This window comes from Ascidia mentula, chromosome 5 (assembly GCF_947561715.1).
Source record: "Ascidia mentula chromosome 5, kaAscMent1.1, whole genome shotgun sequence".
NCBI lineage: Eukaryota > Metazoa > Chordata > Ascidiacea > Phlebobranchia > Ascidiidae > Ascidia > Ascidia mentula.
In genome coordinates this window covers 6,054,274-6,069,766 of record NC_138570.1, presented here as the reverse complement: position 1 = coordinate 6,069,766, position 15,493 = coordinate 6,054,274, and the positions used below count along the sequence as shown (strand labels likewise).

The 15,493-nt window shown below is 41.0% G+C and overlaps 2 protein-coding genes across 2 annotated transcripts; both read right to left on the bottom strand.

The window, feature by feature from the left end:
- Nucleotides 1-30: 30 nt before the first annotated feature.
- Nucleotides 31-4,433, bottom strand: LOC145903621 (ras-related protein Rab-6A). The gene is made up of 8 exons (XM_082991726.1): nucleotides 4,326-4,433; nucleotides 3,592-3,650; nucleotides 3,176-3,229; nucleotides 2,835-2,940; nucleotides 2,118-2,229; nucleotides 1,964-2,057; nucleotides 1,560-1,626; nucleotides 31-1,198 (listed from the first exon to the last, which is right to left on the bottom strand). The coding sequence occupies exons 1-8, from the start codon at nucleotides 4,387-4,389 to the stop codon at nucleotides 1,125-1,127; spliced, it is 630 nt and encodes a 209-aa protein (XP_082847852.1). The 5' UTR covers nucleotides 4,390-4,433; the 3' UTR covers nucleotides 31-1,124.
- Nucleotides 4,434-7,531: 3,098 nt separating this feature from the next.
- LOC145902651 (uncharacterized) lies at nucleotides 7,532-14,065 on the bottom strand. Its single transcript, XM_082990701.1, has 4 exons — nucleotides 13,863-14,065; nucleotides 10,259-10,623; nucleotides 9,248-10,074; nucleotides 7,532-9,143 (listed from the first exon to the last, which is right to left on the bottom strand). The coding sequence occupies exons 1-4, from the start codon at nucleotides 13,912-13,914 to the stop codon at nucleotides 8,336-8,338; spliced, it is 2,052 nt and encodes a 683-aa protein (XP_082846827.1). The 5' UTR covers nucleotides 13,915-14,065; the 3' UTR covers nucleotides 7,532-8,335.
- Between the last annotated feature and the right edge of the window lie 1,428 nt (nucleotides 14,066-15,493).

The following is a 15,493-nucleotide window of genomic DNA, read 5'->3' as shown; positions in this document are numbered from 1 at the left end:
GGATTGCGGATTTTGTTTGAGCAAAAGACGTCACGATTTGGTTAGATTTAATACACGTTTCTTTACACACAATACGCTCTCGTCCATGTAACATGTAACGACTTGCAAGCTAATATATAAATATGACACGAATGAACAAAAACGCGGAACAAGTCGCACGTCGTCACGGTGTACACAAATAGCTTTACTACGTTGGCGAGGTGAGCTTTCGGAATCAAACAAACCACGTTTGGACTTTGGGAACCTTGCGCAAGTAAACAAGCGCGACATCAGACAAATTGCATCATCGCAAGGTGGATTACTGCCTCGCAAGAAAACTGAATCAATAATTGATGGATAAGCACAGGTTGCCGGTCACGTGACGCGTTCTGTGCAGTGGTCGGGAGTATTTCGAAAACGCAGGGGTAGCTCTCGAAAAGAGAGTAAATTATTTATAAGATCAATGCACAGCCAAGGCCTCGCAAACAGCGTCAAAAGTTGTATACCGAAGCAATAAACTTGGCGCCAGGGACCAAACGGCCATATTCTCGAAGAAAGTAGCACCATATATACTGCGTAACGACAATAGGCGGTTGACAAATCCGGTTTATGTCTATGTATGTTGGTGTGTTTGCGCTGATCTAAATACATGTGAACACAACAAATGACGACAAATGATAGATAAGCTACAGGAACGCGAGTGGCCAACGCAAGAATACGCAAATTTTCTTGTGTTGTTGAATGCAAAGCGCTGGCGCCCGAAGCGATTGCCACGATAGCAGCAGTAGACCAAGCAACGGACATACATGCTCGGTTGGTTTTCAATTACGGTACATGACACAGACAGATGGTGGATTTCAGACAACTGCGCTTACCCTATGGGGCCAACGCATTAGAAAGTGTAAAATTTTAGCAGTACCACGTTTGAAAAATGCCGCCGTCATTTACAAACAAACACAAACACGCGCAACGAATGGATATAGGAACAAAGAAAAGGCGGCTAAAACGGAATATTCTGTGTCTTGCATTCACATGCAGGCCAGGGTGCCAGCGGGTTTTCGCTGTGGCGAGGTCTATTGCTTTTAAGTTTCATCTTTCGACGTTCTGTCCCTGCTGAGGATGCTGGGCGCCGAGACCAACGCACTTCAACAACCACACATACTCTCTGACGATTGGGTTGTCTCGGTTTGCGGTTTGCGTTCCAGAATCACTTCGTCCACTGTTGGTTGTTTAGGGGTGTCGAGGTTAAGGAATAAATCTTTGTAACATAGATTACGTTCACAGAAAAAAACGTCGCATTAGTAGTTTAAAACCCTTTTCTGTATATCAGGTAAGGAGGTGGACTTAAACTGCACAAACCTTTTTTAAAAACACGATAAATTGACCTTTAGCGTTCTGAGAAAAAGGGGAAAATGAGCACTTGGTTGTCTTCGGCACGATCGGTGCCCAAAATTGCGCCATAAATGTGTTACCAAATATCTTTACCAAAACCGTATACCACGAATTCATTATTCAAAGTAGTGGTAATTTGTTAAGCCATGGGCTCCGCACAAAACCACAACCCCGAGATTAAAGGATACTGTCGTTTTTTTCCTTGTCAGGTGAGTTCTCCATGCCTGGCAGAGCAGCAGCAACACGTCGGAATAACTACAAAAAGGATAATTGATAATAGCGACTCACAACATTGCTGGGCACTCGTGAGAATTATGCATAGCAATGCAACAACGTTTTTGTAGCATGTTAGCAGAAGCTTCCCGATAAATGCCACTAAAATTAGTAGCAAACACCAATAGCAATATATACGTTGTCAAAATATTGTGTATTTGTTTGTAGCGAAGCCGCATCCTTCGGCAAAATTAAGTTTCACTTTCGTACTTAACGTTTAAAAGTGTGATTATGGCAAACTGATTTTCGGTCAAATGTATGCGTATTTTAGGAGAATAATTTAGTCGGATATTGTCCCCTGATGTAGCGACAAACCAACCTGTTTGACGTTGTATCCGGTTTTGGCGCTGGTCTCAATGAACATAACGTTAAGTTCCTTGGCTTTTCTTTCCCCTTCCTCAATCGACACTTGCCTGCGAAACACTCCCAGTTAGCTACGGGATAGTTGGAATGGTTGAGCGAAACACAATTACCTTTTGTCAGACAGATCGGTTTTGTTGCCAACAAGCATGATGATGACGTCACTGCCCCTCTCTGTGCGGACGTCATCGATCCACTTGGAGGTTTGTTGGAAAGAATTGACATCTTGCATGCAAAAGAGAAAACGTTATTAAACTGCAAACACCAGATATACTATTATTCCAGAATCCTGTACCAACGGAAAGTGGCAACATATGCAGGAATTATATTTGTTGTAAAATTTTGTTGGGCAATCTGCACTATCATAAGGTCAGATCCAATAAACAAGCCACACAACAAGCAAATAGTCCAGCGACACTGACAATGTTTGACCTTTCACTGGTGTAGCAAATTGCTATTTAGACAAGTGCTTCTCAATGGCAGCTCTCAACCATCATTTTCATGTTTTTCATTAAACTTGATTGTGAAATTCATTGACACTTTTATTGCCAGGCCAAAAGTTTTTCAAACACAAAGTTTCATATTTAAATTGTATAATTTGCGTGATTGTTGTGGTTTAATGTTACCCTTCAGGTTTGTTATAATTAACCTGTGGTGTTTCTGTGCAGCTCCTCACATGTTGAGGTTTAGCTTTTAGATTAAAAAGGATGAAAACCACACATTTAGACACTAAAACATGCAAAGGCATAAGGCCAAGTAAGTAATAGACCATGTTTGGTCCTTTTTGTCAAATTACAATCCACTAAAAAATGTCAACAATTTGTCCTTACTTGTAATATCATAGACCACAACAGCAACAGTTGAGTCTCTTATGTAACTTGGAATCAAACTTCTGAATCTCTCTTGTCCAGCTGTATCCCACAATTGTAATCGCACCTGTACCCAACAAACATTTACGCATAACAAAATGAAGCAATGTTGCCTCTATTTAAATCACAACGCACAAAAACAATGAGCTATTGATTGCAACTGTTTAGTTATAGTCAAGTGGATCAATAATTCCTAAGATATTATACAGTTGACCTGCTTTTAAAATTGCAACTTTAAGGACTTGAAAGGAAATTGATTCATAAATTTATGTATTCCACTTGTTTGTGGAGTCATAACTTACCGTTCTGTCTTCAAGGTACATTGTCTTGGACAGAAAATCAATACCGATGGTAGCCTAAAACAATAGTTGGCGGCAATTTAAACTGATGACAAATGTTTGTCTTTTGGGGCAGCAAGCAGCTAATTTAACAAATTTTATCACACTCTAATCAATGCACTGTTTTGTCAATTCAATCAGCGCCCAAACACCACAACACTAGGACAAAACTGCACAACAACAAGTGAAAAGTACCTTTGACTTTTTGCACAGCCCAGAATGGAAAGCAACAAAAACAAAAACGATTTACTTTGAACGCTAGGTTTGCTCTTAAACTATCAATGTGAAGAAAATGATCAAGCTTTTGAGCATATGGCTTGTACCATAACTGAATGTAGACACAAAACAGTGCATTGACGAAAAACAAGTTTTGAACTAACCTGATAAGTGTTGTCAAAGCTGTCATACATAAACCGTGTGATCAATGATGTTTTTCCCACTATAGCAAAGTACATGCCAGTTATACATTTCAGACATGCAACAAAATAATAGTAAATGATAACTATCATTTTAAAAGAGGCAATGGTTTGAACTAACAACAAATATTTTTTCAAAGTTATAGTTTAAAAGAGACAAAAGTTCGACTGAAAAAAATATTTCTATGGTTTTAAACAGAGCCTGGACGAGTTAAACATGGTGCTTGCAATAAAGTTACAGATTTTAACAAATTATATATATACTGTGCCCCTAGATTATAATTTTATAGTTAACCAATGACCTCATGTTAAAAAACATGTCTTAGATTACTACTGTGATGTCACCTAAGGCGATTCATAGATTTGCAAATGTCTCAACCACTGTTATTATTTTTTTTGTAAAGTCAATTTACAGCTTTATTGCGAAAAGATCACCTCCTGCATTTGGAAAACTTACAGAATAATTGCACAATAAAAGGTTAAAATCAGTGAGATTCTTTTTTAGTTTATGCTAACAAAAAACCTGCCAACATGACAACTTTTCAGTATAGTGATAACAAACAGCATAGTTTATACAGTAAAATAAATAAAAAATGTGGGACAGTTAGTTTAGTTGACATGATAGAAACATTACAGAGTTGCAGTTATTTGCAAGTTGTGTTACAGAACAAAGTTTTGAAGTATTGTATTAAACTTACCACTCTGCTCTCCAAGAAACACAAGTTTGAACTTTCGCAGGGGATTTCCGAAATCACTAGTCATTGTTAATAATTTTAGGTTTAACCTAGCTTACACACATAAATTCTGCGGAAATACCAAATAACCAAATCAAAAACTAATTATGTTTGTTTGGTGAACCTAAAAGAGAATCAATCGAAAAAAAATTACTGCCCTATTACACAAATGCATAACTCTTTTTAAATACCAGCTAAAAAAGACAAGACATGAGACAGTCTTCCTTATTCACAGGACTTCTTATTTTTATTATTGATTTGTGATTGTCATGTTGAATTGAAAAAATGATTTGGTTGAAAATTGCCAACCGTTTATCTATGTTTACCTATAAATATCACTAAAACACATTTATCAATACATATATAACAGCAAGTTCGGAAAAAAATGTCAGATATAATCCTCCGCACACTACTGTGAAAATTTACCAATAATCCGGACAATAGAAATTAGCTATTGCATTAACATACGAAAAAAGTTGTGATCATTTGTGCAATTAACGATCACTGAAAACTAATCTTCCGAGCAAACAACAGACTTTCCAATCTGATATACCAGCCGTATGCCCAACTACACATGTCAGCTCATTTTACTATTTAAACAATATAAATACATAGTGGATGAAACAAAAAAACAAAGCAAAAATTTGTTTCTAACTTCAATTATGTGTTCATTTCATGAACAAATTTTGGGATTAACGTCCGATACACATCAAAAATATTTTGTAACTAAAAAGAGAATCAAGGGCAAATGATATGAAGCTCCTCCTACTGTAGGACTTACACTCAACTTATTGCGATGTCTTTCAACAACATCAAGTTAGGCTAAAAACAGTATTGCCACATAAAAGACAATGATACTTTTTACTATTCCTAATTGACAATTCGATCGTAAGATTGACGCAGTTTTAAACTACTGCAATTTCCAACATTTCAATATTTCGGTCATCGTCAGCTGCTGTCGTAATGGTTGTCACGCCTCACCACACACATTTATTGCGTCATACTTGAAACTCTTTGTTCAACTTTAACAAATTCTTGCAGCTGAAAAATCTTTCAACAGAAACAGTATAGATTCCTAACTGCATTATAAAAAGCTAAAGAATATCTATTTATTTATCTAATATCCTTTCTTCCGAAACAAATTTGTCGCCGAGGTCGCTGCAGAGTCGTATTCTCGAATGAAATGTATGAAGCCCAAGTTAGCCCGATGGAAGTCGGTTTATGCAAAATTTAATTGTACGCTGGGAACGATAATAAAATCCTTTCAAATTAAGTCGAACCCACGGGTTCTTGCAATGAGTTAGCTCACACTACGTTCGGCTTCGGGCTGGTTGATGCGGGCAAACGTGTTTCTTGCGGAAAAGGATTGGAAATAGGCTTACCATGCTTTTTTGTGTGTAGTAGCATTGGAATATTGTAGGAAGAAAAAAAACGCACGGCTGGATGTCAATATTACAAACAGAAATGAAATTACAGACCAACAAAATCTTTTCTGCACAGCAAATGCAAATTCATGCCTAGTAAAATTTGTTAATTTTATTTTACTGTTGGCAAGATTTTACATCTATAAATGCAAATTGGAATGAAACCCTATTTTGAAATGTTTTGAAAAAGTTCAACAACATAGAGTAGCCGAACAAACAAACAATCGCATTACAAACTAATAATTATGACTTAAAATGGAATACTCTATAAAGGACCGTAAATTGATGTGGTATATTTTATATCAACGCTAAAAGTGTTGTTTGTGTTGCATTGGCGGACGTTTTGCGACAAGGAACAGGATAACCCTATCAAATCTACGCGTCATAAATTTACTCAACGCAGCGACTGCAATCATAATCGTAACAATGGTGCACACTTAATAGTCATTGCACAAATCGATTGGACTCAACAAAGCACACCCTGAGATACCAAGATAAAAGTAACCTTTTTTAAGGGTATGGAGAAAAAAGCGAAATGGAGAAATCCACGAAGCCGCCACAATGTTGTACCACTATATACTACGTTGATTTAAAACAAAAACATTTAAATATGGAACGCGTGAACCCGTAACTTTCCAGCAATCCAGATTGTTTATTCGATAACTTGTATCTTTGTTTTAAAAGACGTTACAACAATATAACATTGTATGACATCATAATCCAACCCAATCTTCGTTGTGGGTCAATTTCAGTTGTCCTTGATTATCATACCAAGCAATAAACCTTGCCCATGGCTCTCAACCAATTAACGTTTTTGTGGCTCCCATCAAACTACTGTAAAAATCATCAACGCTTTTGCCGGCAGAACAATCGTAAACTGCTATGATCAAAAACCAGAGTTGATTTTTGCAACATCGTGAAGTATTGTATTGTTGAATAATTTTGCTGTAGATTTGTTTTTGTTGCTCTTTGAAGTTTATTTTGTCCTTACTGTATTGTTTTTTGTGTGGCTCTATACAATCTTTAAGTTTCGCAGTCTTGCACTAATATGGTTAAGAGCCACTGATTTATAATAGACAATTATAAATTAGTTCTTTTGTAGCAATTAAATGCACCCAACGACAGCAGCCATTGTGCTATGCCAACCTGATTATTACGTAACAGAATATGAGGCCATATCGAGTTAATCCTCTATCGAAATGCAACACAACTGTAGCAAGTGGACGGTTGGCACGCGACTAACATGAAAGTCAAAGATAATATTTGACATGGGATTAGATGACCGGACGTGTTGAGTTTTCTGCTCTCTTTGTGTATATTTGAAGTGTGTTTGTTTTGCAGGACAAAACCTTTGTCGTGGAGCCACGATAAAGGAAAATGCGGTTGTGGTCTACTAGAGGTAAACTTTTACTATATTTCTTTGTTATTTAATGTTGACGTTTAATAATTGGATCTAAAAATCAAAAACATTGTTTCGAGGATTTTGATTCAATAATCCGGTTTTTTTTAGTAATATATTATATTCCTGAAACTCCAAAGGAACTCATATTTTAGTATCAATTTAAATGTACCGAAACAAGACAATACTGACTGTTATATTAAACATCTTGCCAACAACCTTTTACATGTTATTTCGATTTTATTCTTGAGCAATGATCAACGTTTTTAACTTTTAATTTGTTACCATCAGGTTTTTATTTACTGCAAACCTGTAAGATAACTCATCATGCAGAAAATCTACTTTCGGTAATTGAACAAATTGTTAAGTGCTATTGGAACTTAAAAGACAGATTGAACTTGGATAGCGGAAGAACAAACACAAAAGGCACAATAGAAAAAATGGGCAGTAACACTTGAGTAATAATTTAAAATGTACTGGGCTACAATTGAAAAAGAACTTTTAATAATCGACCACAAGTTGTACGACGGTCGTTTAGCGCTAAATACGATGCTACAATATATGCTATGCTCAACGAAATTCGTTTTTGTCTGCGAAAACTGTACCGGAAATTGTTTCCAAGTTTTCGCGTAAGCTTTCTGGCGGGTTTGCGTGATACTTTTAGGACAACAAAACACTATTGTCCGAGTAAAGTGTGGACACTATTAACGCTTTCAGGCGATCTCTTGCTTTGCTTGGAAAAGTGGCAAGACACCCATTGGGGCAAGGTTAAATTTTCTCACACCGTACCAATAACTACTCGACGCCCGGCCCTGGACAATGCCGCGCTGTTGATATGGACATAAGAGACCGCATTCAGCACTTACGGCGTGTTTTCTCAGGCCTTACAGGCTCGTTAAAAATAGCTTTTTGGCGTCGCATGAGAGCGAACCCCTTGCCGCGGCCATGTTGAATCTACGCGGAGCGTCCAGTAGTTTGAACAATAGCATGTGGTTTCTCTGTGGACTTTGCTTTGACTTTGTGGCTATTCAAGTTTTTGCGGGGCCCAGTTTGAAGCTCGTTTGCAAATTGTGCTTCTTTGTCAATGTAAAGGGTGGCAAGTCTGCTTGAGTAATATTGCAATGCCTCAAAAGTGACCCTCTTGAACGGGGCTACCAGGAATTATTATCGCCATTGTAAACAACCACAATTGCGGTCTGCTGGTTGGGCTGAGGCGACGGAGGAGGAGTCCTATCTCTCACCACTTGTTCGGCCATGGAGCCAGTCTGCACCCCCAGTAGCCAGCGAATAATTCGCTTTTGTTGGAAGTCTTCTTCGCAAAGATCGTCGTCGTCCTCGTTCAGAAGCGACTGGTCTACTGCCACCTGCTGGGTGAAATTATGTTCTTCGCCATAAACACGACTTAAATATTCGGAATTGTGTTTCAATGCCTCCTCCTTGGTTCGAGCACCCGCCACGTAATGTAAGTTTCCCTCATTGGGGGATATTTCAGTCGTTTGCGCCAAATGGCTTTCGACCTTTTTGGTCGCTCCGGGACCTGGAATGTGGAAGAGAGACTGCGATTTGGGTTTGGTTTCTGCTTTCTTTTTTACGACATTCTTTGACTTGTTTTGCGGGGATGATTCTCGAGCTCGTTTCTGCGCTGGCATTTCGTCGTTTGTCTCTTCGTCCTCGTTCCCTTCCACATAAGCGGAGTCGTCCCGAGCTGTTTCGGTCAATTTTAGCTGACTCATCTCCGCGCTTATTCCCCCTTCTGGTGCGCCCGTGGCAAAGGCCTCCGTAACTTTAGACAAATCTTGCGACTGACCAAGTGTGGACGCATCATTCGGATTCTCTTCAATTCTTTGCAGTTGGTCCCGTCGAGCGACAGTCGAAGGCGCCCCTTGGCCCATTTGATCCTTGTAGGAATTGACCGTGGACCCCGATCTGGCCGAGGGCGTTCGTTGATCCAGTAAATCTCTGCCAATATTAATAACTTCAGCTGTCTATATATTTGTATAAGAAGCATCGTTTCAGGTGGCAAGTTGTTAAATCAACTACATTCTCAAATAAACAACACTTACCGTGTTTCCAAAAAAGCTCCTGGGCCTTTTCGTAATTCATTGACGGTTTTGTCGTACTCGGGACTTCGGTTCGTGTCGAACGTGCCGCTTCCAAACAGCGCTGTATTGGGAAGCGACGCTCGACGATTACCACGAATAACCACCCGATCTGGAGGCCGATCCGCACTCCCTCCACTCGATGGCGAATAAACGCTGTTCGAACGAAAATTTACTCGCAGTTTGTGACTTTTCGGCCTCGGAATTAGCGTTGGTTCCCCGCTACTGGGGGGAATATTTGGTCCGAAGGCTTGAACGCCCGAAGGGATTACGGCGTAGGTTTTGCGAACATCGCCGTTCGAGTGTGGCGGACTAGTTCGCGACACAATAAACGTGTTCTGTTGTTCGTTGCTGAGCGAACCTTTCCCATTCGACTCATTTCTTCGGTGAGCGGGCTTATAGGGAGAAGGCGACTTGCGACCGGTCGACAGCTTGAAATCGGGCCGCATGGCCGAGTAGTCCACACTCGCTGACCGCCGGTCGTGTCCCGTGGGGATCCTGCGACCGGGCGGGACAGGAGAAATGGATGCACGGCGTTCGTCACTCCTAGACGACTGTAGGAACGATCTCTCAGGCCCGCTGTTGTTTCTTCGGCGCGACTGCGCTGAGTTTTTTCCCCGCGTGGTTGTTTTGGCGTCGGGTTGCCTCCCAGGACCCTTAAGAGGGGGAAGCACCGGTTGCTGGGGGTCACCTTCCTCTTCGAACGCCGAAGAGTCAATCGCTACGTCGAAACCGTTTGTGACGACGTTTTCATGGGGGCCGTTTGCGTCGTTAGATGCTAGACTCCAAATCTGCAGATTTAATCACACTTATCGACTTAAAAGCAAATTGGAAAAGAGGCACAAAATCAAACACATATTATAGTTACCAAAACTACTACAAACTATTGTCATAAAATTCCTGCGAAGAAGTGGGGGTCAATAGAAAAAGTTTGGGAAAATGTATTTGAAATTGATACAATACACTGCCACGTACCTGGTACATGCAGCCGATGGAATTTCTGCGACTTTCTTTGGCATTTAAACCGGTTTTGCGACGTGTAGCGTTTCTCAAACCACCGCGAAACTCGGGCCCTTTCGAGCTTGCAGGGGCTTGAAAATATATCATTTCTTGTGCCCTCGCAGGGTTAAGAAATCCATTTTGTGCTGCTTCGGCGCCTTCCGCCGAAGATAGTGACCCTTGGCGAAGAGGACCTGAGTTTTTCGATGAAGATGTTCTGCGCGACTGGATAAAGTTGCTGCCGTATCGCGATGCTTCGAAGTGGTGACGAAGATCAGTTCCGGAGGTTGAACTTCGACGCATTTTTGTGGAAAGACGGTTGTCAGTTTCGCTCACATGTCCTGTGAAGTATAAAATGTATGGCAAATTGGTCATGGAAAAATAGTAATAAAACAAAAACTGAAAAACAAGTGGATTGGTGCTTTTATGATTAACGCGGAAAAAATGTGGTTAGTCAGATTTGATTAACGTGTGATTTTGCCGTGTGAGTGGTTTTCGTTTACAAATATTCTAGTGGCTAACTGTTATTGAATACCTAACTATAAGTGAACAAAGTTATGAAGCTCCAAATCAGATTAGCCGACAAGCGAGAAACAAAGAAATCTAGCGTACATTTTTGATAATACAAAGGAAAATTTAGCGATTACTTCGCGAACCTCGAGTTGGCTCAAAGGTTACCATGCACGTGCGATAAACTGGAATTCCCTTTTCGAGCAAACACACGGGCCCTAGTAAAGGTTGAACTTGACATGAACATAATAAAGCGGGAACGGTTCAGAGTAAATCTGACGTGCGTGCAAATCCCTTGTTTGATGTTGCCATATTATGGTAGCACTTCGAATTACGTAGTTTCACCCCAAACATACAGAGGATAGTGTGACACGTTTGGCTGCCCGATAATCTCTGTGTTCTCAACGAACCCACAGGACTAACACAGACCGGAGCGCTCTTTTAATTTGTTGTTTGCCGACCGGGTGCGCGAAAGGAAAGCGGTGAACATTGTAGGCAAACGAACACCCGTCGCCACGCGACAGGCACAATTACATAGGGCGAGTACACAATGGCGTCGGGGTTAACAAGAAAGGCTCGAAAAGGCACAATATTGTGAATCGGTGTAAAGCCCAGTTACCCGCAGCACGGCCGCAATCCTATTTACAAGGATCGCGTTTTAGCGGAAAGTTGTTTCAGCGACTTATCGCGACAGGGAAATATTGGACTTCTCAGTTACAGCGACAACCAAGTACGTGACTTGCGTCGGAAACGGGGCACGCCGGGCTGCACACATCCAAATTGGCCGCCCGCGACGACCCGTTTGACGTCGCCGACATATTGATTTGTACCCTGTGCGCCTCGCTCTGCAAAAGTATCTACTTAAAACAGAAGGGGGTGAGCTTCAGTTGAGCGGAGGCACAAAGGCGATCCGGTGGCCGAGAGCACTCGCGCCGCGCAGAACAATTCTGAAGCACTTTCACTAGGCAGCTTATGAATGTTAAGTAACGGCGCTCGAGCCTCGCAGCCGGCCAACTAAGGGAAGAAGCCGGCGCACGGAAGCAGTCTCTGAAGAGAACAGCCGCTCTCGCTTTCGCTGAAGCCGAGTTTCAACGATATACTTGAACCTAGTCGGTGATGTGAACAAGTGATTGACTTGTTGAACTCGCAAATCTACTTGTATACAGATTTCTAGGACAGAGGCGTTATTTGCACGTCATGCATCGACTTACACGAGATAGAGTTTAATTAGCGTTGCTGCAGCAACCGACAAACATTGAAATCCATCCAATCTGCATACAACTCGATGCGGGTATTGCGTGTCAACACAAATCTCGAGACAGCAGTGTTTAATAAAATTATCAAGAATATTTTTTACATAGGTTTGTGTATAAATAACCACAATACATCCGTTCACCCCCTTTTTCTCTACAATTTTGTTTGAAATCAGTTCTGTTTCTGCGAACATTATTTCTCTTTAATTAAAACTTTTACTCTCTCCATTCACAGGATTTCTTATTTGCAAAAGAACAAATGTATTTTATATGAAGTATAAACCGTATTTTGACAACCATAAATACACACGCGTTTGGAATCATGAGTTGCACAACACAATCACGCCACTGTATGAAAGGGGACACGCGCGCCCAGCTCCGGATTAGCTTGCCCCTTGTGTCGTGGGAAACAGTAACATATGGCGATCCACGACAAAAAAGCGTCCACGCGTGTGGCAAGTTCATATGGGGTTTATCGCGAACCCGATATAGGACTGCGATTTATTAAAATGGCTGATTGCGCGTATCGCATCAAGCTGAAAGACGTATCAGCGCTAAGGTTACGAAATGGAATCAGATTGCTTTGAAGCAAACGTTGTAAGTTTGCACAAAAGTTTGGCTAAATCGGGTCGGCGATTAAATCCTTAAAGTTATTTTTAGTACGTTACTTTGAGGTCAAAACTTGTTGGTCATATGGGGACGATAAACGGCCTGCAAGGCCTGGAAGAAGTACCGAAAGCTTACAAGGGAACAATAGCATTGGAAATGTATGAGATGGCCGGGCAGGGAGCCTGGTCGCGCGAGGCTACCGCAATCGGCCCCGATTGTACTAAAGAAACCAGATACGTCGCAGGTCGCCAACGAAACAACTACGGTCATACGAAACCTTAGCGTTTGCGCAATATTTCCACAAGCACCGCCCCATACAAGGCGCGTTGCGAAGTCGAAAGCAACGTTTGTTAACCGCAGGTGGCCGCTCAATTGTTTTGGTAATAGTGGGACGCCACTTAAGACATTTAGGAGGGATCGCGAGGCGTTGCCGGCGTTTTCTGAATTGCAAATACCCGTCTCGCTGAAATTACCAAAACAAAACCGCAAAATTACGACGGGGGCAAAAAAATTGTTTCGCTTCAGTGTTACATTTATTCTTAAAAAATGCATTTAGTGAGGTTACCCACTGCGGGAATCAATGAAATGGATGCTTTGCGTATTTCTCAATATTACATTTTCCTTGATTGTTGCGTAACCGTTTCCACAAATAAACCCACGCTTAAATCATTCCGAAGCGTCGCCGGTGACGTTTTAGAAGCGGAGAAAAGTTAAGCGTTTCCAGTTCCGCCGTGTGTGTTGTTCCGTGTTTCAAATGTTTTTGTTATTGTGGCGCTCATGGCCGGCCTCTAGACAGCATTGTTCGGTGACGTGAGAATAATAATATTTTGACAAGTAGATCATCCTTGGTGACTTGGTCCTAAATGAAAGCGGCACGGCCACTGTTTTTACTGTCGCCATCTAACCCAACATTCCAACGTTCTCCGCAGCGAGCTTCGCTGATGGTTGAACTTGAGACGTGCCCATGAACTTTAGGGTTTATTTTCGACAGCTCGATATCTGGTATAGCATTTCATACTTGTACTTGCAATGCAACAATGCGAACAGACTGGAGATTTAATTTTGGTATTTGCCTAATTTGCAGGTTACTAAATGCATGTGACATAACGCCGTTCCAACAACATAAAAATTATGCCCAGATAAGCATTTTCGCACCACCACAAATTGACTTCGCGTGCAATGGCCATCACGAAGAAAAACAAACGTACCCGAATCTCCAGAAGAACCTCCAGAAATATCGTACGACGGAATGTTATGCATTTTTTCATAACATCCAGTTTATCTTTTTTCTCCCCATCTGGTGAACATACAGGTTGCCATATTTTCCAGTCCTTGACAGCAACCAGGCGTAAGCAAACGAAACAAGTAGTTTTACCAGTCTAGGTGTTATCTGAGTTATGATTCCACAATACAAAGCCTGTAATATAGGTCAGCTTACGTTAGTAATCTTTTCACTAAGAGACACCATACTTGTTGTACCAAATCCAAACACATTGGTCTTTACCAATATCAACACTTGTCCGTGACTTTGGCAAAAACCTTTGCTTTTATTCAGCACATTAATCCTTTGTCAGGGTCCCTTTAAAGGCGCCCGCATTATGTACGTAAGCCCTTTGGCACCCTAAGCTACCAACTAATGAAAGTTATGAGGCTGTCGGAATTTGCTAGTGAAATCTCATCTCCACGCAAATAAGTCGCCGAACGTTGCTGTTTGCCTCGCAATTTCTCTGTCATCACTACACCCAGGTTGGTAACACATTAACCGCCGACCACATACTCGCGTGTTTTCATTGCTTTTTAATTGGAGTTGAACGAGTGTGAAAACAGTTGACGGGCACGTCTACGCAATCCAGGGTACACAAAAACACACCCATGGATTTAACAGTTGCCGCTTTCTAGGCGAAAGTTTGGGTCTGTTCAAACACAAGTTCGCTCGTCACTGTGGGCTGTCAGAATCCCCATCGAGTTTTAATCTCAATCATATTTACGAATGTAGCCTCGGATGCCCCTTGAATTCTTTGTTTGATTTATTAATTTTGTACATAGGCTTCCACAGCGTTCAAATTAGGGCCCTTTGTTCGTAAATCAAGATTAAATTACCAACGTCTACATTTGACTTGATATTCCACACCCAACAAAGAGCACGAATAAAACTTTTCCATGCGAACTTAATTTTAAATTCCTTTTACTTGGTGAAAATCTAGTTTATGTATGCATTTAGTTTAATTCGTCTGCACTCACAATGTGACGAAACATATTTTAAATAAATTGCTTGCATTCCATTTAAAATAAATCATCTCCATTTCGCGAATACATGGGAAGTGCAAATAGGTCAACAACCCCAACATTGCTATCGCAAACACAACAAAACCCCTTTCCTATAACGACTGATGTCTTATCTGCGGTACAAGATGCTCTCTATATATAAATAGTTTCAAAAGTACAACACCACTTTTAGTCCCCCAGCAAAATGTTAACATTCCGATATCACCCTTGGTAAACAAATATGATAACCGAGGTCACCGAATTTTCTGCAATCGTTCACAAAAAGGCTGCATACCAGGAGGACACTTTCTTGTTGCGGCGTCACTTTGTTAAACCAAACCTTGTTCCCTAAACGTTTTGCCTGGAGGAGGTACTCGAAGCGAGTGAACAGGTTGGTAGCAACGCCGTGCCAGTCCCTCCATTCTTTGATCTTGATTGATTGCATTCATTCTGGAGAAACTAATGAAACAAAAGCAACCGCTTCAATATGGGACTTGCGCCTACCCTTTGTCAGCGTTCTTTTTAAGGACGTTTAAACATCGCGGTATAATACACATAACCAAGCCTTTCCTTC